Source organism: Pipistrellus kuhlii, unplaced genomic scaffold (assembly GCF_014108245.1).
Source record: "Pipistrellus kuhlii isolate mPipKuh1 unplaced genomic scaffold, mPipKuh1.p scaffold_m20_p_1, whole genome shotgun sequence".
NCBI classification, from domain to species: domain Eukaryota; kingdom Metazoa; phylum Chordata; class Mammalia; order Chiroptera; family Vespertilionidae; genus Pipistrellus; species Pipistrellus kuhlii.
Window position 1 is genome coordinate 61,557,242 of NW_023425404.1, and position 22,539 is coordinate 61,579,780.

At 40.4% G+C, this 22,539-nt stretch overlaps 1 protein-coding gene and 1 pseudogene across 6 annotated transcripts in view; one reads left to right on the forward strand and one right to left on the reverse strand.

The window, feature by feature from the left end:
- The window catches only part of CHD8 (chromodomain helicase DNA binding protein 8), a 63,406-nt gene that overhangs the window by 24,865 nt on the left and 16,002 nt on the right, over window positions 1-22,539 (reverse strand). For 4 of the 6 annotated variants that reach the window (XM_036448228.2, XM_036448246.2, XM_045584238.1 and 1 more), the window contains exons 2-11: window positions 18,182-19,237; window positions 16,958-17,329; window positions 15,582-15,967; window positions 14,460-14,574; window positions 6,097-6,279; window positions 5,951-6,019; window positions 5,176-5,231; window positions 4,350-4,467; window positions 3,147-3,230; window positions 145-282 (exon numbers count right to left, since the gene is read on the reverse strand). In XM_036448228.2, the coding sequence (XP_036304121.1) occupies window positions 145-282; window positions 3,147-3,230; window positions 4,350-4,467; window positions 5,176-5,231; window positions 5,951-6,019; window positions 6,097-6,279; window positions 14,460-14,574; window positions 15,582-15,967; window positions 16,958-17,329; window positions 18,182-19,024 (2,364 nt within the window). In that variant the 5' untranslated portion in view covers window positions 19,025-19,237. Of the gene's footprint in view, window positions 1-144; window positions 283-3,146; window positions 3,231-4,349; window positions 4,468-5,175; window positions 5,232-5,950; window positions 6,020-6,096; window positions 6,280-14,459; window positions 14,575-15,581; window positions 15,968-16,957; window positions 17,330-18,181; window positions 19,238-22,539 lie in introns of those variants that run through there. The other 2 variants (XM_036448193.2, XM_036448256.2) reach the window with 2 other exon arrangements.
- LOC118703772 lies at window positions 8,229-9,086 on the forward strand (annotated as a pseudogene).

Below are 22,539 nucleotides of genomic sequence, written 5' to 3' on the forward strand. Positions count from 1 at the left end.
GGGTGATGGGTGTATTATTTTTTTCAACTTTTGTATTTGTTTGAAATTTTTCATAAGCTAAAACAATATAAACTTTTATAGGAAAAAAATTAAGCCATTGCCTATATGGACTTTATACTCTAGTCTAAATGCAAATGTACTTACCACCCTTTTGAGTTCTGGGTGCCTTGACTGGATGCGTTTAAATTCTCGAATCTTGCCCTCATCAACATCCTCTTTCAGCTCCCACGTACTATCCTCATAGGGCAGAGAGCACCATTTCACCAGGTAGTAAATTACAGGCTAGAAGAAAAGAAGTCAAAGTCTTTATACACTGATTTTCTGTTATCTGCTGTTGTAAAAGAATAAGAATTTGACTGTAGAAGCATATCATAAAATGTCAATACCTTAAAAAGATGCTGAAAAAGTCAGGCAGAAAAATATCTGCTCACCTGTTGATGTACTATGGCTTTGATTATTCTTCCATATAATTTATTAGAATCTGTTTCTAAAACAGATAAGTATAATAGCTTCTAAAACAATAAGCACTAAAACATTATACTCATCAACCAAGACATGAGAAAAAAATTTATTTCCCTATAGTATACTGAAATTAGGTTGAAATTAAAAGATATGACTCTATTCCATACTATTCTCCTGGCACTAAATTTGACACAATAGTAGCCAAGCTACTTTTAGAAGCAGGAACAGCCTAACCCCTAGAGCAAAGCAGGGTGAAATCAGTGGGCTTCTGAGTTTTTGCATCTCTCTTGAGTGCAGATACTACTTCAAAGAACAGTCATACGATGAAAAAGAGATTTCCCTGAGAGCTTCAGAAAGCTAGGCGATAACTAGAGAGCTTTCACAGAACAGAGGTAACAGTGAAGAGAAAGAGAAATGCTGAAGCTCCAACTACAGTATTATGCTCTATGTATGTATTACACTGCAAGGGAAGGGACAGTGACCAATGGTAAGCGGCTCGTATCCTTATGACTCATAATGATCACTTAATAAATTACATTTCCATTTTTGCTTATATGAAGCAAGAAGGGCCTAGCACAATCAATAGCAGCCTCTGATTACCAATTTATGAAACAGAGTCATAAAATAAGAATCCTTAGAGTAAATCTAGTTGTTCTTATACCTTTTTCTTTATTGTACTGACTCACATCATATTCTTTTTATTTTTAAATCCTCACCTGAGGATATTGGTTTTTAGAGAGAAGGGAAAGGAGAGAGAGACAGAGAGAAATATTGATGTAAGAGAGACATATCGATTGGTTGTCTTCACACACGCCCCAACCAGGACTGGGGATCAAGCCTGCAACCTAGGTACGTGCACTTGACCGCAATCCAACCCGGGACCCTTCAGTCCCCAGGCGACACTCTTACTGCTGAGCCAAACTGGCTAGGGCTCACAGGTAATTTTCTATGTAAAGCCACTTGTCCAGGTCACATATTTCCAACGTCATAATTTACCTTTCCATGGACTTTAATAGATCAAGGGTAATCTGCTGGGCAATCAGCGGGGTGATTGGGGACCCCTGCTTGCATCTGTCTTGGCTAGCCTGGCGCTGCCCTCCACTACCGGTCAGGGTCTATAGGCTGGGGGCAGCTCCTGTGTTGAGCGTCTGCCCCCTGATGGTCAGTGAGCATCGTTCCACTGTTTAGTCAATTTGCATATTAGGGTTTTTTATAGATAGATTTGTTTCCATTATCAGGTAATGTAAAAAGGATGATAAACTAACAGATTTTGGAGGGGTTATAATAGATACAAAGAATACTATTATTGAATGTTGGGAGCATAAAATACAGTACCAGCATACTAAAACATTTTCATCTGTCATGCCCATTGCAACACATTACAAAGGGATCTAATCAAAAGCCAATTACTTTTGGAAGGGTAAGTATGGTGGCAGAGAACAAGGCTAGAAGGTTGACCTCCTGAAAATATAACAACAACTAACCTGTTTTAATAATTGGTCTGTTCCCACTCACCTCCCACAAATAAAAAACAGTTTAACTCCCACTCCAACCCAAAAAAGCAGAATATATGTGATCTCAGACATGCTTGTTATGATTTAAAGACATATGGAATTATAATAGACCTTAGGTATCTAAGGTTCTACCTAAGTGACCCTGAAGGCTTATAAAATAAACTTTGTATTTTATAGAGGGAAGACTTTGACTTTTAGGTCCTATAAGGACCAGCCCAATTCACCACTCAGTACTGACAGCTTAAAGAGATTCTGTTGTTTTCTACTTGTCACTGTGTAAGTAATAAATGTCAGATATGATAAAAATCTTATGAAACATGGACCTGCAAAGCCAAACCAACAACTACTACTTAAAGTGAAAAGAAAATGAAGAGTTATAAGGAAGCGGTTAGTCACAGCCTATTTATAAGTTTAATAAATTTAAATTAGAAAATGCTGAATTTAATTATGGCTTAGAGCTCTATGACTCTTATTTGGAAAAATGAAAAAGGTGACTTATGAATCTATATTAGCAAGTGTTTTAGCATATTTAAAATCTGCTCCCCAATTTAAAAAAGCTTTAGTGCAGTGATTTCAAAATCAAGCTATACATGAGAACCCATTGGAGAACCAACTTAAAAATACAGATCACTGCATTCCATCCTAGAACTATTGAATCTGAATCTGTGGGAGTGGAATCCCACCATTATTTCAAAGGGACAGATTCAAATACAGTAGGTCTGTTTTAATAACAAATAAAAATGCATTTAACTGATGGTAAGCTCAGGAAATAAATAACTCTCAACAACACAGAAAAAGCTATGAGCCTGTACAAGTATTTTTAATTCATAAATTTAGGTATTTGTGATGGTATCCCTCCCCCTAATCTCTCACCCCCAAGTGAACGGCGAGAGTCTCCCATTTAAAATCTGAGAAAATGAGACCAAGGTGAACAAATACTTATAAACATAGCTCCTAGTACTTATAATGTTTAACTTTATGGAAATCTTTCCTTCTAGCCTCTCTGTTTACTCCCTTTCCTTCCCAGTATCATTCTAAGAATCCCTCTGAAAAAATGTGACATACCTTTTCCATATAAGGGATTTTTTCCTTTATTTGAAGAATACAGAAAGGGCAAGCAGACAGCAGAAATCTATAAGACGCCTTTCATGTGCTCCATGACCCACTCACCTCCCCGTTGTCCTTGTCAATACTGTGAGACTCGTCCAATATCCTGTCCACCTCCACGTAGTCCGGATTGAAGGGCTCTTCATCCTGGAGAAGTTAGGGAAGCCAACAATAAGATCAAAAGGAAGGGCCACATTTTCATATCAAATCTCATAAACCTACCTGTGTCTACATACATCTTCTTGCCTGTTACCAAAGTGTCTCTTCTCCCTAACTGGCCATTCTCTCCATATATTCTTTGGTTTAATCCTTTCTCAACTTTTTAGGAATCTCTCTCTACTGTATCATTCCCATAAACATACAAATATTTTCTATTTGACAGCTTAAAAAGACTTCTCTTTACTCTTCATTCCCCTGTACTTATTTTTCTGTTCTGCTTTCTACTTGAACTTTCTAAGAATTCTAAATATCCATTTCATCACCTCCTTCTTTATTTCCTAGCACTTACCACAACTTGAGTTATTTTTTAATCTCCCTCCCCAGACAGTGAGGTGCATGCAAACACAGCCTTGCCTGGTTTGTCTACCATAGTGACTAGCACGTAATAAATGATGAGTAAATGAATGACTAATCTGATTAACCGCCTACCTATAAAAGGCAGATTTAAATGGCATCTGAGTGAGTAGAGCTCAGTTCAATGGTCACAAACTGTACATCTAACACCAGCTTGAATGGGATTAGCTCCATTATACATTTCACAAACTAGGCTTTAAAAGAACATGGATGAAAAACGCAACCCGATTATTGTTATTTTAATGTAAAAAGAAATTATAAAGCCTACATGGTTCTACTTGCCCTAGATAATGTGGAAAATAATTCACTTATGGGCAAACCTGGTGGTATAAAGTTAACTTCATTAGATGTATTCAGCCAGAACTGTTTTTTAGCAGAAGCTACCCATTATTCCGTCTCTCAGTATTTTTTTACTAGATCTTATCCCCTTTATCTCTCAGAAGCTTTGAAAAATAATCCTTTTTCTCAAGGCTCTTAGTACTCTAGAAAATACTTCATGACTACTGAGCAAGTCAACATTAAAATACCCTATAATTTATTAAAAAGATCATATTTAGACCTGGCAAAATTCTGCATGGGACAATTAAGGCAAGTTCAAAATCCAATGCTTTCTACTTGAACTTTAAGTCTTTTAAAGAACCAGTCAAGGCTATGTTTCTATAAAATAAATAGGCAATACCTATTCCTAATTACCTCATGGAAGAAGTGTCTCATCTGAGCCATTTTGGTTTTGAAGCGCTTTAGTTTTTGATGGATCCTTTTATCTTTCTCTAGTTGGGAGATGGTAGCCCATTCACAGTGCAGATAGGAACTGAAGGGGATGCAAATAGTCAATCATGGTGTAAGAAAGGGGAACTGACAGGCTATTATTTGAGATATGGGGATTAGTAAGAAACAGACATAATGACTACAAGCTTAAATCAAGATACCCTCTTAAATTGCATTAAGCACACAAACCACCTGGTTGGAAGTGGCTTAAAAGTTCCATTTCTAACAAGCACCCAAATGATGCTAATTCTATTGATCCATGGATTACACTTTGAGTATCAAGGTCTTAATGTTAGAATACGGCATAGAGCACATGTGTCAAACACAAGGCCCGCGGGCCAAATCCGTCCCGCCAGGCCTTGCAATGTGGCCCGCACCGAGCTGTCATCACTGCACTCCGCTGCGTTTCCATCACAATGACAGTTTATGACTGTTCAGTAAACCATTCGGCCCGCGATTTAGGTTGGATTTTAGATTTTGGCCCCTTCTCTGATTGAGTTCGACACCCCTAGCATAGAGGATCACAAAGGATTTTATCAGAAACCACCCTTATCCCACCTTCCTTTGGGAAACTAAGAGTCATGTCAATTCCTAAACTTCTCTCTGAATAGCCACTTTTCCTCACTAAAAACAATTTGGGCTAGGAGACTATAAAAAAGAGACCCATTTCCACCCAGGATAGACTATACAGGAGAACTTTTTACAACCCTGTGGAGTTTGGGGTAAAAAGTTTTTTGCACAGGTCACATACTAGTTCTTGTACTTGACAAAGAATTCTTCAGCTTCAGTATATTGTCCAGAAGGAAGCTGAGAAGAAAAAATTTACAATTATTAATACTTGGTTAAAGAAGGAACCTTTCATTTTAACCATACATAGTAGAACTTCCTATCAATACTCCCAGAATATATTATTGACTTAGGGATTAAAAAACCTGGTACTTCAATACTAAAGGTGTGATAGAAAAAAAAATAAGCCTTTACCCATTATAAACATATAAGCAAAAGAGGAGGAAATAAGACAGTTACTATTTTCAAGCTAACATTCCTCCATTATCTCTTTTAACTACACTGTAGCAATTATCATGACATCCAAAGGTGCTCATTAAATAAAGCCTATCAATGTAGTATTGGTTGACATAAAGACAGAGGCTTCCATATGGGATAACATAGATAGATTTGGGGAATATCATGCAAAGTGAAATAAGTCAGATAAAAAAGGGCAAGATCCTCATATGTGGGATATGAAACAGAAAGCAACAAATGAAGTCATACTAGTAGACACAGACAACAGTATGGTATTACCAGAAGAGAAGGGCATAGGGAGAGGTTAAAGAGGGTGAAGTGGGTCAAGTACATGGCAATAGAAGGAGGCTAGACTTTGGGCGTTGAGCATAGAATACAATATACAGATGATGCAATATATAGATTATAGATCTGTGCACCTGAAACGTATACATTGTTATTACCTAATGTCATCCCAATAAATTTAATTAAAAAAAAGAAGAAAACGACGACAGAGGTCTCACCTCCTTCTTCACAATCCGCATAGAAAGCACTTTGTCCACAATGGCTGCATCTTCTTCACTGGGATTCTCCTGTAGCAAAAGATGCAGTTAATAGAGTGTGTGACCAGCAAGACAAACCTGACACAATGCTTAAGTTGACAGCTTACCACAAAGAACTGCATGGAAGGCAAAGTCTCGCCATCTGGTTCCTGCACTGGTTCAGGAAGGATAGGCTCAGTTTTTATCGGACCAGTTACATCCACTTCTTCTTCTTCTTCATCATCTGTGATCTTTATATCCAGGTCCTCTGTATATTTTTTTCGCTTAACTTGACGATTTGAGCGTCTCTTCTATAAAGGCAAAAATTATTAAATTACCTTTAAATAATATTTAGTTTTAGTTTTAATTTTAAAGTGTTTTATTTTATTAGATAGAATCATACTATATGTATTGTTCTTGTTATTATTTTTCTAGTTAACAATGTTTCTTAGAGGTGTTTTCCATAACAATAAATTTTAGATCTTCCATATTCTTTCAAGTGGTTGAAAAAATTTTTTAAATATATTTTTTATTGATTTCAAAAAGAAAGGGAGAGGGAGAGAGAGATAGAAACATTAATGATGAGAGAGACTCATTGATCGGCTGCCTCCTGCATGCTTCCCCCTGGGGATTGAGCCCACAACCCGGGTATATGTCTTGACTGCGAATTGAACCGTGACCTCCTGGTTCATAGGTTGGTGTTCAACCACTGAGCCACACCAGCCAGGCAATAAAAATTTTTAAATTAAATAATTTAAGCAATACTTGGGAGATCATGATAAAAAAAAAAAAAAAAAAAAAAAAACTAGGGAAAATCGCCCTTTCTGTTTTTTGTCAGTGGTTAGAGCGTCAGCCCATGCGAGGACAGTTGCAGGTTTGATTCCCGGTCAAGGCTCATACCTGGGTTGCAGATCTGATCCCTGCTTCAGGCAAGGCAGTGTAGAGGCAACTGATGTGTCTCTCATAGAGATGTGTATCTCTCTCTCTCTCTCTCTCTCTCTCTCTCTCTCTCTCTCTCTCTCTCCTCCCTGCTTCCATTGCACTTAAAAATCAATGAAAAAATATCCTCACTCCTTGGATGAGAATTAAAAAAAAAAAAAAAAAAGAAGAAGAAGAAAGAAAAAAAAGATAAGGGGATCTTAATTGGTATGGCTCAATGGATAGGGCATTGGCCTGAGGACTAAAAGGTTGTGGGTTCAATTCCAGTCAAGGCACATATCTCGGTTGCAGGCCTGATCCACTGCCCTAATCCAGGCATGTGTGGAAGGCAACCAATCGATGTGTCTCTCTCACATTGAAGTTTTACTCTCTCTGTCTCTCCCCCTCCCTTCCACTCTCTCTATAAAAATCAATGGAAAAATATCCTGGGGTGAGGTTTATCAACAAACAAACAAACAAATAAATGCAGAGAAAGAGATTGTCTTTAAATCATAATTCTATCACCTGAACACACAAGTGAATCAAATGTGTTACTATAAGCAGAATTTCTGAAATTGAGCAAACTTGCTTGGCATAAAATCAATTTTTAAAAATTAATAGCATTCCTACATAGATACAAGCAGAAAATATAATGAATTTATGAAAGAAAGATATCTACAGGATAAAATTTAATAAAAATATATAAAATCTATACAATGAAAACTTTAACACTATAGGAAGACACAAAGACTTGAATAAATACTAATACATATTATTCTCGAAAAAGAACACTTAATTCTCCCTAATAACATAAATTTGACAAAATAAGATTACTAATAAAACTTTTAATGAGATAAGTTAATTCAGAAACTCAAATGGAGAAACAAACATTTAAGAATAAGCAGGAGCCGGGACCGGTTTGGCTCAGTGGATAGAGCATCGGCCTGCGGACTGAAAGGTCCCGGGTTCGATTCCGGGCAAGGGCATGTACCTTGGTTGCGGGCACGCCCCCAGTGGGGGCTGTGCAAGAGGCAGCTGATCGATGATTCTCTCTCATCGATGTTTCTAACTCTCTATCCCTCTCTCTTCCTCTCTGTGAAAAATCAATAAAAAATATATTAAAAAAAAAAAGCAGGAAAAATATGAAAAATAAGGGGCCTTAGCAGATATTAACAAAGCTTGCTACCTTCCAAGGACAGGTAAACAGGTCAATTAAATAATGCCCAAATTAGACTAAAATATTTATGTAGATTAAGAATATGATAAAAATAACTCTGCTTATCAGTGAGGAAAAAGTAGATATTTTATAAATGGGATTGGAAACAAAGGCCTAGCAGGCGCGATGGCAGGGCTGGGTGGGGACGGGTAATATCTGCTATCGACGACCTGAGTTGGCGGCACTGGGAGGTCCTGGGAGATCCAGGCCCCGGGTTGTACTGCTGGGTGTCTGTGTTCTGTCTCAGCCTCGCCTGCTCCCATGTGGGCAGCTTCCATGTCTGGAAGAGTGAGCTGCCCAGGGACCACTCTGCCGTCATCAAGCAGAGCTTCACCAGTGGCCTAGTGGTGTCCAGTCTCTGTCCCCTCCTCTGCGTGCTACTCTGGAGGGAACACACAGGCATCCAGCTCTCAATGGACTGTCCCTATGACCTGGCAGATGGGTTAAAGGTTGTCTTAGCCCCTCACTCCTGGGCCCGCTGCCTCACAGACATACTTTGGCTTCGGAACCAAGTGATTGCACCCCTTAAGGAGGAGCTAGTGTTTCAGGCCTGGGCCCTGCTGTGTTCACCTGCCCACTATTTTTTGGAGTTGCCCATTTGCACCACATTTTCGAGTAGCTTCGATTCCGTCGGAGCAGTGTGGGGAACATCTTCTTGTTTGCAGGTTCCAGTTCTCCTACACAGCTGTCTTTGGTGCCTACACTGTTTTCCTCTTTATCCGTACAGGACACCTGATTGGGCTGGTTCTCTGCCACTCCTTCTGCAATTACATGGGTTTCCCTGCTGTATGTGCAGCCCCGGAGCACCCACAGAGGCGGCCCCTACTGGCAGGCTATGCCCTGGTGTAGGACTCTTCCTGCTTCTACTCCAGCCCTTTATGGACCCGAAGCTACAGCAGTCTTTCCCTTTGTGTGCCTCTGGAGCAAGCAGGGGACTGAGAGGCTCCCCTGTGCTCCTGGACCCATGCTTCTGTACACCTATGAGCTCTTTTTTATTTTTAAAAATATATGTATTTTATTGATTTTTCACAGAGAGGGAGAGGGATAGAGAGTTAGAAACATCAATGAGAGAGAATCATCGATCAGCTGCCTCCTGCACACCCCCTACTGGCGATGTGCCCACAACCAAGGTACATGCCCTTGATCGGAATCGAACCCGGGACCTTCCAGTCCGCAGGCCGACACTCTATCTATTGAGCCAAACCGGTTTCGGCTACCTATGAGCTCTTATGGGCTCCTCAGCCCATCCCCATAAGGCACATGTGTCAAACAGAAGGCCCGTGGGCCAAATCCATCCCACCAGGCCTTGCAATGTGGCCCGCACCGCGCTGTCGTCACTGCACTCCGCTGCGTTTCCATCACAATGACAGTTTATGACTGTTCAGTAAACCATTCGGCCCGCGATTCAGGCTGGATTTTAGATTTTGGCCCCTTCTCTGATTGAGTTCGACACCCCTACCATAAGGGGTGGTGTTGGCTGGGGTCCCAAGATCTCAGGAATTCTTGTAGGGGATTGAAGCCAGAGCTAGTTAAATCCCAGGGACCAAGAAAAAGGAGCAGATAGCCAAAAGATTCGGCCCCACTTGAAAGGGGAGTGAGGAGCAGGCCCCAGGAGCTGTGCACTCCCTCCCTCACTGTGGACTGCTGCTTCTCTCAGCTCTTCTATCCTTGAAAAGCTACTGAGGGATAGAATGTACAGAACCCCTTCTCCCCGCAACTTCTTCCCAGGGTTTTCTCACTATCTTTTTGCATCAGAATTTTGTATTGGGATATTAAAGAGATTTAACTTGGGTAACATGGAAAGAAAAAAAAAGAAAGAAAACAAAGGACTAGCATCTAAATGATGAAAGAAAAAAATTACAAAAGGATCCAAGATTTAATAGTAAAACAGACTCATTTCTATATAATCCATTATAAACAAGGTTGAAACAAACAATAAAACTGATGCAGCCCAGCCAGTGTGCCTTTGTGGTTCCCATTCCCAGTCAGGGGACATACCCAGGTTGCAGGCTCCATCCCCAGTAAGCTGGTCAATGATCCTCTATCATCAATGATATTTCTATCTCTCCCTTTTCCTCCCTTTCTAAAATAAAAAATATATTTTTAAAGAAAAAAAACTGATGCAGAAAATACTATATGATAATTTCCTAAGAATAAATACTTTTATAGGGATCTCATTTTATTTTTTAAAGATTTTTTTAAAATATATTTTATTGATTTTGTACAGAGAGGAAGGGAGAGAGATAGAGAGTTAGAAACATCGATGAGAGAGTCATCGATCAGCTGCCTCTTGCACACACCCTACTGGGGATATGCCCACAATCAAGGTACATGCCCTTGACCGGAATCGAACCCGGGACCTTTCAGTCCCCAAGCCGACGCTCTATCCATTGAGCCAAACCGGTTTCGGCTATTTTTTTTAAAGATTTTAAAGCTGATTTCTAGAGAGGAAGGGAGAGAGAGAGAGAAAAACATTGATGAGAGAGTGAAACATTGATTGGCTGCCTCCTGAATGCCCCTTATGGGGGATTGAGCTCACGAGGGCATGTGCCCTGACTGGGAATCAAACCAGCAACCCGTAGGTGCACAGGAACTCACGCACAGTGTGTGAGAGTATATATATGGGCATGACCTCTATAGAAGAAAAATTGACAATATCCTTTGATCCAGCAATTCCACTTCAAAAATATTACCTTACAGATAAATTTGTACAAATCTCTGTAACATTACTTGTGGTAGAAGACTAATGAATTGGTTAAACAAATATGGCATAGTCAAGGAATGGAATACTGTCAACAAGACACAACTACAACTGGGGGTGCACATAACTCACAAGAAACATTCCTGGAGCACAGACCTCAGATGATCTAGACTCAAAATAGATAAAATACTTAAATATAAGTAAACACACACACACACACACACACACACAAATCCAGAAGACATAGGCAGTAAAATGTCTTACATCTCTCTTAGCCATGCTTTTGTCAATACCACTCCTAGTGGTCAGGGAAATAAAGGAAAAAATTAAACAGACAGGACTACATCAAACTAAAAAGCTTCTGCAAAGCAAAATGAAAAGAGAGCCTACTGTATGGAAGAACATATTTGCCAATCAATGATACATCTGATACAACTTATAAAACTAAACACCCAGAAGACAAACAATCCAATTAAAAAACAGGCAAAGAACCTGAATAGACACTTCTCTAAAGGGGACATACAGCCATAACTGGTTTGGCTCAGTGGATAGAGCATTGGCCTGCAGGTCCCAGATTCGGTTCTGGCCAAGGGCATGTACCTTGGTTGTGGGCACATTCTCAGTGGGAGGTGTGCAGGACGCAGCTGATCAATGTTTCTAGCTCTTTCTCCCTCTCCCTTCCTCTCTGTAAAGAAATCAATAAAATAAAAAAATAAAAAGAGGACATACAGATGGCCAGTAGACGTATAAAAAAGTGCCCAAACTCACTTATTATCAAGTGATGCAAACTAAAGCTACAAAGACATATCACCTCACACCTGTGAGAATGGCTATCATCAACAAACAAGACTGGATGTGGAGAAAAGGACCTTAGTGCAGACTGATGCAGCCATTGTAAAAAACAATATGGAGTTTCTCAAAAAATTAAAAATGGAACTGCCTTTTGACTCAGTGATCCCACTTCTGGGAATAAATCCTAAAAAAACCAAAACACCAATCAGAAAGCATATATGCACCTGTATTCATAGCAGCATTACTTACAAAAGCCAAGATTGGAACTAGCCCATCAATACAAGAACAGATAGAAAAGCTGTGGTACATATACATGATGGAATATTATATGGCTACAAAAAGCACAAACTCTTACCCTTTGATACAACATGGATGGGCCTTGAGATTATTATGCTAAGCAAAATAAGCCAGTCACAGAAAAACAAATATCATTTGATCTCACTTATAAGTGGAATTTAATTTAATGAATAAAATGAGGAACAAAATAAAACCTGAGGCATACATACATTGAACAGACTGACAGATTTCAGAGGGGAAATAGATGGGGCAGACTGAATGAAAGAAGGTAAAGACAATAGTCAAATAATATATATGCATAATTCATAGACACAGACAATAGTGTTGAGAGGGACAGAGGGAGGAATGCAGGGTCTGGGAGGAGGTGGGAAACATCTATAATAGTGTTAATAAAAATAAAGTAATAAACAAATGAAATACTATTAAACTATTTAAAAAGAATGGGGTATATTTACAATACCAAATGTTGAAGATGTGGAAATGGAACTCTCATTACATGGAAATGTAAAATGACACAATCACTTTGGAAGCCAGTAAATTCTTATAAAGCTAACAGAGGCCTAGTGCACAAAATTTGTGTACGGAGGGGGGGGGGGGCGGGGGAGGAGGGGGACCCCCTCAGCCCAGCCTGCAACCTCTCTAATCCAGGACCCCTTGAGGATGTCCGACTGCCGTGTTAGACCCTATCCAGGGGATTGTGCCTAAACCAGCAGTCTGACATTCCTCTCACAATCTGGGACCACTGGCTCCTAACTGCTCACCTGCCTGCCTGCCTGATTGCCCCTAACTAACCCCCCTGCCAGCCTGATCACCCCTCATTGCCCTTCTGCCGACCTGGTCACCCTCAACTGCCCCCTTCCCCCCCCCACTGGCCTGGTAGCCCCTTACTGCCCCCCCCAGCCCGATAATCCCCAACTCCCTCCCCCAGCCCCCCCTGCTGGCCTGGTTGCCCCCAACTGGCACCCCTCTGCTGGCCTGGTCACGCCTCATTCTCCTCCCCCCCCCCCGCCCCCCGCTTTCCGCCGGCCTGGTCATCCCTCACTGCCCCTACTTTCAGCCTGGTTGCTCCATGCAGCCTGCTGTTCAGCTGTTGTTGTCTTTGTGTTTTTTGTTTGTTTGTTTTTTACAGAGAGAAAGGGAGAGAGATAGAGAGCTAGAAGTTGATGAGAGAGAAACATCGACCAGCTGCCTCTTGCACACCCCCTACTGGGGATGTGCCTGCAACCAACATACATGCCCCTGACCCGAATCAAACCTGGGATCTTTCATTCCACAGACTGACGCTCTACCACTGAGCCAAACCGGTTCCGGCAGCCTGCTGCTCAGTTGTTACTGTGAGGGCATCCTGACCAGTTTGCATATCACCCTTTTACTAGTATAGATATGATCATATGTTTACCCTACAGTCTACTCCATTCCCAGGTATTTAGCTATGAGATATGCAAAGCTATAGCCACAAAATACTTGTATTAAGACTGTTCATGGAAGCTTTATTCAGAATAGGTCCAAACTGGAAACAACCCAACTGTTCATCAAGAGGAGAATGAATAAATATGGTATATTCATAAAAATATTTCTTAAGAAAAAAATAGAATGAACTACTAATACATTATATACACTATTCTACATCTAGCTTTTTCTTTTAATGTGGAGAGTTTTCCAGATTAGCATACCTTACTCTACTTCATTGTTTTTAATTGCTATGTAGTGGTCTGTTACAAAAGTTTTCATAATTTCATTTAAGTATTTCTACACCAATGGACATTTAATATTTGTAACTATTTATTTGAGCCAAACTAACTACATGCTGGGAAGCAAGATCTCAGATGCTCCCTTGGCTATTCTTAATATTCCCCAGAAGAACAAGCATCAGTTTGTCAATGTATTGAATGTATATTAAGAATGAAGGAAGGCACTGATAAATATTAATAGCTAGAGAGGTACTTAAGATTTGTTTAGTCCAAATCTCCATTTACAGAGGAGGAATACAGATACAGCTAAGTTAAGTAAATGGGCCAGGCCCAAAGAGTCTCCTGAATCTTAATACCAGGTTCTATCTATGGTTGGAAACTGGAGCCAAAGATGGTATCACAAGGCAACAATTAGAGATAGAGAACTAAAGTTCTTCTGGTCTGGCTTCTTTTATTCTCTTCCAATGTTCCTTATCAAAAGGTAGGAAAAAAAAACATTGCGTTTAAACACCCCAGTTCAGAGTCAGAACTCTTGAGTGTAGAAAAGGTAAGGCAAAAGGGATACTTCTAAAAGAAACCAAACTATAGACATATCCATGATAACAATCATGCAACATAATTTCATTTTTGTTTAGTGTTTAAAACACTAGAATTTAGGAAAATGAATATTGCTATTTTTACAGTAATACATATACTTTTTGCCTAAAAGGCAAACATGACCATGACCAGGTCCCATCTCTTTTACCTTTTAGGCCTATCTTTGGATTAGAAAACTGTTGAAATATGCATAGGCTTATAGTCTTTTAGTGTCTACTCCTAGCTTGACTCTCAGAATTAAACATGATTTTTCTATAACTTCTATAGGGATTCTTTTACCTGAATGCTGCTTTCTTCATCTTCCCGGGGTGACTGGGCCGGCATGACTTCTACATCTGAATTATCAGATGAGGTATTACGTTTTCTCTTCTTACCCACCACAGGAGTGATGGTGCTAAAATGGAAAAAACAAAATCATTTTCAATGAGGACAAGGAAAATTTAGGAGTAAGAAAATATAAATTAATCTAAACCATTATAGATGAAGCTTTCAGATAGACAGAAAGATCTAGATCTTTAGTCTGTGGGGTGTCTGGCAAAGATTTTGGGGTCTCTAAACCACTGGCTGACCTCTATAACAGATTTGTCAAATCCTTACTACCACTGTATTTACTAATATCTGAGGCAAAGTAGCATAAGAGAGCAGAATGAATACTAAACTAAGAATTATAAGGCCTTATTTTACTTCCAGTTCTGTCACTAGCTGAGCATGTTTCCTTTTTTGTAAATATTGATGATACCTTGTCTGACAGTTGTTGAGGATCAACTAAAATAATAGACATGAAATTTGTTTTCTAAAAGCTAAAATATTATATACTAATATAAGGCATTATTATAATTTCACCATAAATGCTAAAAAATCCTAGGGAATAAAAGCTGAGGAGAAATGAGTGAAGCTGTAAGAGAGACATGAAAGAGAGAACACTCAGTGTGACAAGAATGACGTGGCAAGCACGGTGCTGTCAACACTGCTTAAGACTATCAGCAGCTGCCTTTTCTAGTTCACAGATGAGATGCAAGAACAGGGCAGCTATGTCTTCAGCAGCTCTTTCCCTAATGTGGGTGGTAGGGGGATATCGAGGAACTGTTCGCACTACAGCGATACCAAATCAGGAAGAATATATGAAAACATAGTCACAGTTTTTAAATGTAACCCCAAACACAAGGATCTTTTCCTGTGCCTTAGTGATTCTCTTTCAAAATATGGAAATTTCTGTTTAACAAATCATGTGAGCATTAAGACAGAAAAGAAAGGCCTTATTATCTTCTCTGACAGACACCAGCAGACAGATCACTTAGAACTATGTTGCTGCTAAATACAAGTATTTCCTCTCAGCATTAATGTAAAAATGAGTGTACTGCCCTCAAATGTCCCATCAGAGTACCAAAGGGTAGTACTTACTTCAGCTTACTCTTGCCCTTGGTTTTGGAGGTACCAGATGTTTTGCTCTTCTTTGGCTTTTCTTCCTTGAGCCTCTCCCCACCGCTCTTTTTCCTGCGTTTCTTTTCACCTTCCTCCTCAGGCCTAACGCTGGGCAACTCATCCTCATTCAGGACTCGAGGTATGTTCTGCTCACCTCGAGCACGGGCCCTAGCAATGGCTTCTGCTACAATCCGATTTGCTTTCTCTTGTTTCTTCTGGTGCTCCAGCCTGCGGTTTTCCTCCATTCCTGTCTTGCCCCCCATATGAGGAGCAGAGGTTGCTGGTGAGGACAGAGCCGCCACTTCACTGGCACTCAGGACTTTAACTACGGAAAGTCCAGAAGAGGCCCCTTGGGAAGAGCTAGCCTATAGAAATGAAAACACTAAAATGTCAACATACTTGTAGGTAAATAAAACAGCTTTGAAAGCAGGTGTGGCAGAAACTTTAGTTCTCTAATTCCTCGAGAATCAGTTCAGACCCAAATCTGGACACACACACACACACACACACACACACACACCCCACCCCCCCGTGGATAGGAGATAAAAAACAACAAGAATTGTGCCAAGTTAGCCCTGGCTGGCATGATTCAGTGGTTAGAGCATCAGCCTCCGCACCAAAGGGTCATGCGTTTGTTTCTTGGTCAAGGGCAGTACCCGGGTTGCAGGTTTGATCCCTGGCCCCAGGTATGTCCCTGTCAAGTCAGGTCCAGGTCAGGGAACATGCAGGAGGCAACCAATCAATGTGTCTCTCTCACATCAATGTTTCTCTCTCTTTTTTCCTCCATCCCTCCTTTCCCCTATCTCTAAAAATCAATGGAACAAAGATCCTCTAGTAAGATTTTTTTTTTAATTGTGCCAAATTAAACTTCAATAACCTTTAGCCATGCTCCTAATGTCAATACCCATCTCCATTATTCTAGAAAATGTTCACACAATATAGCTAATACTGGTCTTTGGACTTAAAGTAAAAAAACCTCAAATTTTACTCTTAGCCTACCTTTTATCTCCCTGGAGGGTAGGAGGAGTGATAATCACTTGGCCTCATTAAGACTATTTCTTTATCTTTCAGATGAAGATATTAAAACCATCTTTATTTCAGAAAAGTAGAAAAAGATTGTAAATGAAACAACTCAATGACAAATACGAGATAAATCACCCCTTACCCCAAAGCCAACAATAACCTCAAACCTTTCCATACTATAATTAAATCAAGGTTTCAATGGGTGAAAGAAATGAAAGTCTACGTCTCAGTTCAGAGGTATGAGTCTAGACTGGCCCTCACCAAGGAATGGTTGCTGAGGGTACTAGCAAGGGACTGAGGTCTACTTTCCTCCCTTACCATGTAAGTCTCACCTGTGGCTGTAGTACCACCTTGAGAGGTACTGAAAGTCTTTGTCCTGGACTCTGTCCTGGTCCCATTATCTGAGCCTGCTGCACAGAGGAGAGCGTTACCGGCTGGGTTGAGGGTGGCTGCTGGGGCTGCGGCTGTGATGATGGAGGCTGGGGTACAATCTGGATTTTCTGCTGTGGCTGCTGCACCTGTAGCTGGATAGTTACTACTTTGGCGGGCTGCCCCTGGGCATTCTTGGCTTGAGTGAGGGCTGCTAGTTGGTTGCCCTGTAACACTATCTTCCCTGGGAGGCTCCCTAACACGACATGCCGATGTCCTTGGGGACCTCCAGACTGTGGCTGCTGGAGGACCAGGGTGATGCGTTTCGATTCACCCTAAAGTGAAGAAAGGAAATTGCAAGAAGTTCATTAAAGAATAATATACTCAAAGAATATTTACAGCAGTATTCCTCATTCTAAAAACATAAAAACTGAGAGGTAGAACAAAGTATAATTCATTTTGTTCATCCTCCTATCTGTCTTGATAGAATCTTTTCTGTAGCACAGGTATCAAGCCTATTTTTAAAAAACTCCTGATATGAGGGTTATCTTCTAAGGTAGTCATTCCACTTTTTGGAACTCTATTAGAACAAAAGTCCATATTGAACTGAAATCCACTTTCTTATAGATTCTTCCTACAATTCTTACTTATCTTACTATTACTGCCCTCCCTCCTCAACTCTTTGGCCCCTTTTTCAGAGGCAAGAGCCTCTATTTTCTTAGAATAGAAGCTAGCCTTTTCAATAGACAATCAGTAATAAGAACAGGGAAAGGTACACATAGCTTATCTAAGTCTTACAAATATAAATACTTTTCCCCAAAAATGATTCTTTGTTCCCACAGCATCCTATATTCCTCATAAAACTTTCTATCATACATTATTGTGAATTCTTGTCTAGCCATCTGTCTTGCCTGGCAGACCGTGAGCTCTGCAAGTAGAGGACTGTAGCTTCCGGTTCAGTATCAGCTAGGTAGTGTAAATAGGTAGTAAGGGTTAAAAAAAAAATGTTAACACTAACTGCTTCTACCTGATAAGCAGTTAAGAACGTGGATGTTAACACTAACTGATAAAAAGCACAGATGGAATTTATTCAGGATTTCCTAGAGCTAACTCTGTGTGCTCTCTCTCACACAGTTGCTGGGCCCTCTACTAAACCAAAATTCACCTCCCCCTTTCACTCAAGTCACCTGAGTAGGTGTAGAGGTCAGTGTAACTGCAGGCTTCAGTGGGGGCCCAGAGGCCCCAGGGTTTCCAGCAGGAGCTGAACCCTTAACTGGCTGTAGGACCAGCTGCTTTACTGGTCGGCTGGGCTGGACAATGCGCTGAACAGTAGCCTGGTTCCCAGGGACCTTGGCGGCCAATACTGTATTACCAGAGACAATGGAAACACCTGGTCGAAGGGGAGTGCCGGTTAGCACTTTGGTAAAAGTGACTTTTCCACCATTGGCTGTGCCAGCCACTAGGGGCTGAGCTGTGCTGGTGATACCTTGGGCCTGAATTTGTGCCACATGGGCACCAGTGACTGAGGAGCTTGGTGGGGCTTTAAGGATAACAATCTTAGGGGCTGACTGAGGCGGTTGCCCTCCAGGACTACCAGAGGACACAGCTGTGGCAGAGACACCCATGAAAGGATTCCCTTGGCTCAGGATCTCCTGGTCCTTGGAGACCTGCAAAAGTCCTGATGTTGGCGCTGGTGTCTGTAAGACAGGTTGGGCTGGCTGCTCCTGGCTGACGGGCTGAGTGGTATAATCATGCAAGGTTAAAGATTCTGGAGCTGGAGCTGTTGATTCCTTGGGAAGTTCTGTGGGGGCTGCTTCCTCTGGTGGGGGGACCAGGTCACTTGCTGATGGATTCCCCACATCACCACCTCCACCATCCTGGTTCATCTGATCCAAGGAGTCCAGAGAGCTTGGTAGTCCAAGGGCTTCCTCAATGGGGTCTTGTGTGACCTGGTTGAAGCTGTCATCAGTCAGAGAGTCCAGGCCAAATAAATTCGGGTCATCAAACAGATCCATGATGGGGTCTGCCATCTTGGGAAAGCAATGGAGGATACTTCCCCCAAGATCTAGGAAGGGAAGGGGAGGGGGGGTATTGGCTCTCCCCTCCCCTCCCCTATTAAGAAAAAAATGTACACAATGGAAGACTACTCTTCAGGTAAAGAGGCAAGAAACAAGTGCATGTCAGATTGTCCTGACCTTCATGGAGCAAGATGGCTAGGTCTTCAGAGGAAGATGGTAGAACTCCTGTTGTGGGAAGACAAATGAAAAATAAGCAAAGTAGGTGACCCCAGAAAAAATTTCTTCTTCTTAGGTTACTACCCTTAATATCAAATCACATCAAAATAATAAGAGGGAAACATGGGTAATCTGAGGCAGAAATAAAGAAGAAACACCCACATTTCTACTTCAAAAATGAAACAAACAAAAAAATAATTTAAAGAAAACCCTCAACCTCCTTTTTGGACCCTTACACCTATTCACTTTGAAGCTTCTGTCTGTCAAGATCATTCAGATGTCTTTGTCCATTTCTTTTTACAATTATTCTTAGGTAAAGATCAGAAAATTTAATAGTCATTCACCTTCTACTTATGTTTTTTAAGTTGACAGACCTTAATGAATATACCAACGGCATTTCAGTGGCTACAGATAGAAGTTTCTAAATATATTGTATTTTATAAATTTCCCTTGTATTTTAGATACTTTTACTTACTAATGGCAAAAAATAATGCCTTTAACCAAGCTCATAGTACAATCTTGCTAATGAGGTTATAGTGTAATTTTACCTAGGAAGTTTTGTGAAGTTTATTCTAGTTAAAATATTAATTAACCTACACATAGTATTTGTTTTGAATCCCCTCCCCCTTTTCTCATATTTAGAACACCCCATCACACACCTAACCTCTCTCACAGCTGAAATCTTTCCCACCCTCATAGGTCTTCTCCTCCAGAAGGTGAGCCCCTTTAACAAAAGAACAGTTTGTGATGACCTGGTCCCTCTCCTTCTTTAAATACCACAGCATTTTTTACACTTTATTGAAAGTAATTATACCTAAAATTATACTAAAATTATGAGTCTCTTGTTCATATCCTCTGAAGGCCCAAATGGTTCCCTCGTGCAAATCATAAAAAGCTGCCTGCTCCTGAAGATGCTTGTCTGCCATCTGCTGGAAAATTGTCATATTATCAGTGTTGATAATGAATATGTACAATGTACACCCTGCACAGTCCTGCATAGTGGCCCAGCTCCTCCTTCACAGATACAAAAAAGGTCCTGATAATGGGGACCATGTCTTATTTATTTGTGGATCCCTAAAGAATCAGCAGGATATCATATATACAATAAATACTAAAAAAAAATATTTAATGAATTAATGTTAGCTTGCTGTATCTGGTATGAACCATTCAGGCCTTACAAACACTTAATAGTATTCCCTAATTTTAAGATGAGACAATAGAAAGCTTTCCATCTTGAAAATCTGTTCTACAAATAACGGAAAGCATGTTTACTAAATCCACAGATGGGGCTTCAAGTTCATGAGAATGCTGGAAAAAGGAAAAACTAAGAAAAGAGATTATAAGTACATCAGCAATAATTAAACTATATAAAAAAAGTTGTATCTGTTCTTTGTCATATGATGTCAATATATGACAAGCTTGGAAAGCCTTGACTGATAAGACCATTTCTTCTAAGTTTTAGAGGCAGAAGAGAGGAAATTTGTCAGTGATACAGTATAGGCTTTACTGAAGAAGGCTTTTCCACACAATCCCACAGCTTTTCCTCTTCCTTAACCCATCCCAGTTATCCTCACAAAACAATATAGTAACATGGGTAAATATGTCCTGGACACAGATAAAAAGAACGGACTCATCAGTAGCTGGTATATCAGTCAAAATTATGAAGTCTACATGACATCTCCACCAACGTTAAACAATTTACTACTCAAAATGGTGATCACACCTGGCCAGTGCGGCTCAATGGTTGACCATAAATCCATGAACCAAGAGGTTCCTGGCTTGATTCCTGGTCAGGGCATATGCCTGGGTTGCAGGCTCAATCCCCAGTGGGGGATGAGGGCATGAGAGGGTATGCAGGAGGCAGCCAATGGATGTATTTCTCTCATGGAAGTTTCTATCTCTCTATCTCCCTCTCATTCCTCTCTCTCTAAAAAAAACACACACAATAAAAACATTTTTAAATGGTGATCAGAAAAGTGGTCGTTTAATAAAAATCTACTCTTATAATTTTATAAACTTCCTCAATACTATTATCAACTTTTTTTCTAGTTATGCCCTTACTTTTTACCTATTATCTTTCATCTCCTATTTACTATCAAAAAATTACTCTAAATAACTAAGAGATGCCATATAAAAATTACAATGAAAGTTTCCACTAATTAGTTTATGCTAATAATAGTTTATAACCTGCATTTTCTTCCATGAGGTATTTTGTACTTTCCACGACTTCCTGCTAAGTCTCTACAAGTCAATACATTTATCATTTATCTCCCTTCCCAGTTTTTAGGTCAAATTTCTGCTTCTCTTGGTTCAGTCTGGTCCCAATAATTTTAAAAAAACTTCATCACTGACTTAAAGAATGCTTCTTAGTCCCATTCCATCAACTCACTTGTACTGATCTAATTTATCTTGTACATGTGATGTTGTTTTTTTAAATATATTTTTATTGATTTCAAGAGAGGAAGGAGAGGGTGAGAGAAACATTAATGAGAGAATCATTGATGGGCTGCCTCCTGCATGCACCCTACTGGGGATCGAGCCCGAAACTTAGGCATATGCCCCTGACTGGACCCTTGAGTCCGCAGGCCTCAAACCCGGTCCATAGGCCTGATGCTCTATCCACTGAGCAAAACCAGCCAGGGCTCTTGTACATGTTTTTAATCTTCACCTGAGGATATTTTCCCACTGATTTTTAGAGAGGGGAAGAGAAAAATACTGATATAAGGGAAACACATGATTGGTTGGCTCTTACATGAGCCCCAACCAAGCCCTGGGCCAAGGAAGAGCCTGTAACTGAGGTACATGCCCTTGACCGGAATCGAACCTGGGACCCTTTGGTCCACAGGCCCATGCTCTAGCCATTGAGCCAAACCGATAGGGCTTGTACATGTTTTTAAATCCTAGTCTCCTGCGCCTTTTAAGATGTCCTTGCCCCTCAAAAGATTAAACATCTACCAACATATCTCCAACTTTCTTCACCCCTCCTTCTATTCCTACTTGTGGGTCATCCTGGCTGTATCGAAGCTGGCCTATCTTATGAAGCTTATCTATCCCATGGCTCAAACCTGGTAGTAAAAATAGATGGTAAGCACAGAAATATATGAAGCACTTAGATGCCCCAAGTAAAGCAAGTACCTAGATAAGGAAGTCATACCTGCCCAAAATACATATACACATGTATGTGCTCAAAAGGAAAGACAGAATTTAATGGTTACAATTCATCACTTTCACTAATTCCAAACTAATGACAGAAACCTTGAGGGATGAGTTGGGGAGAAGTGGAACAAACTAGTCAATTAAGGTTAAAATCC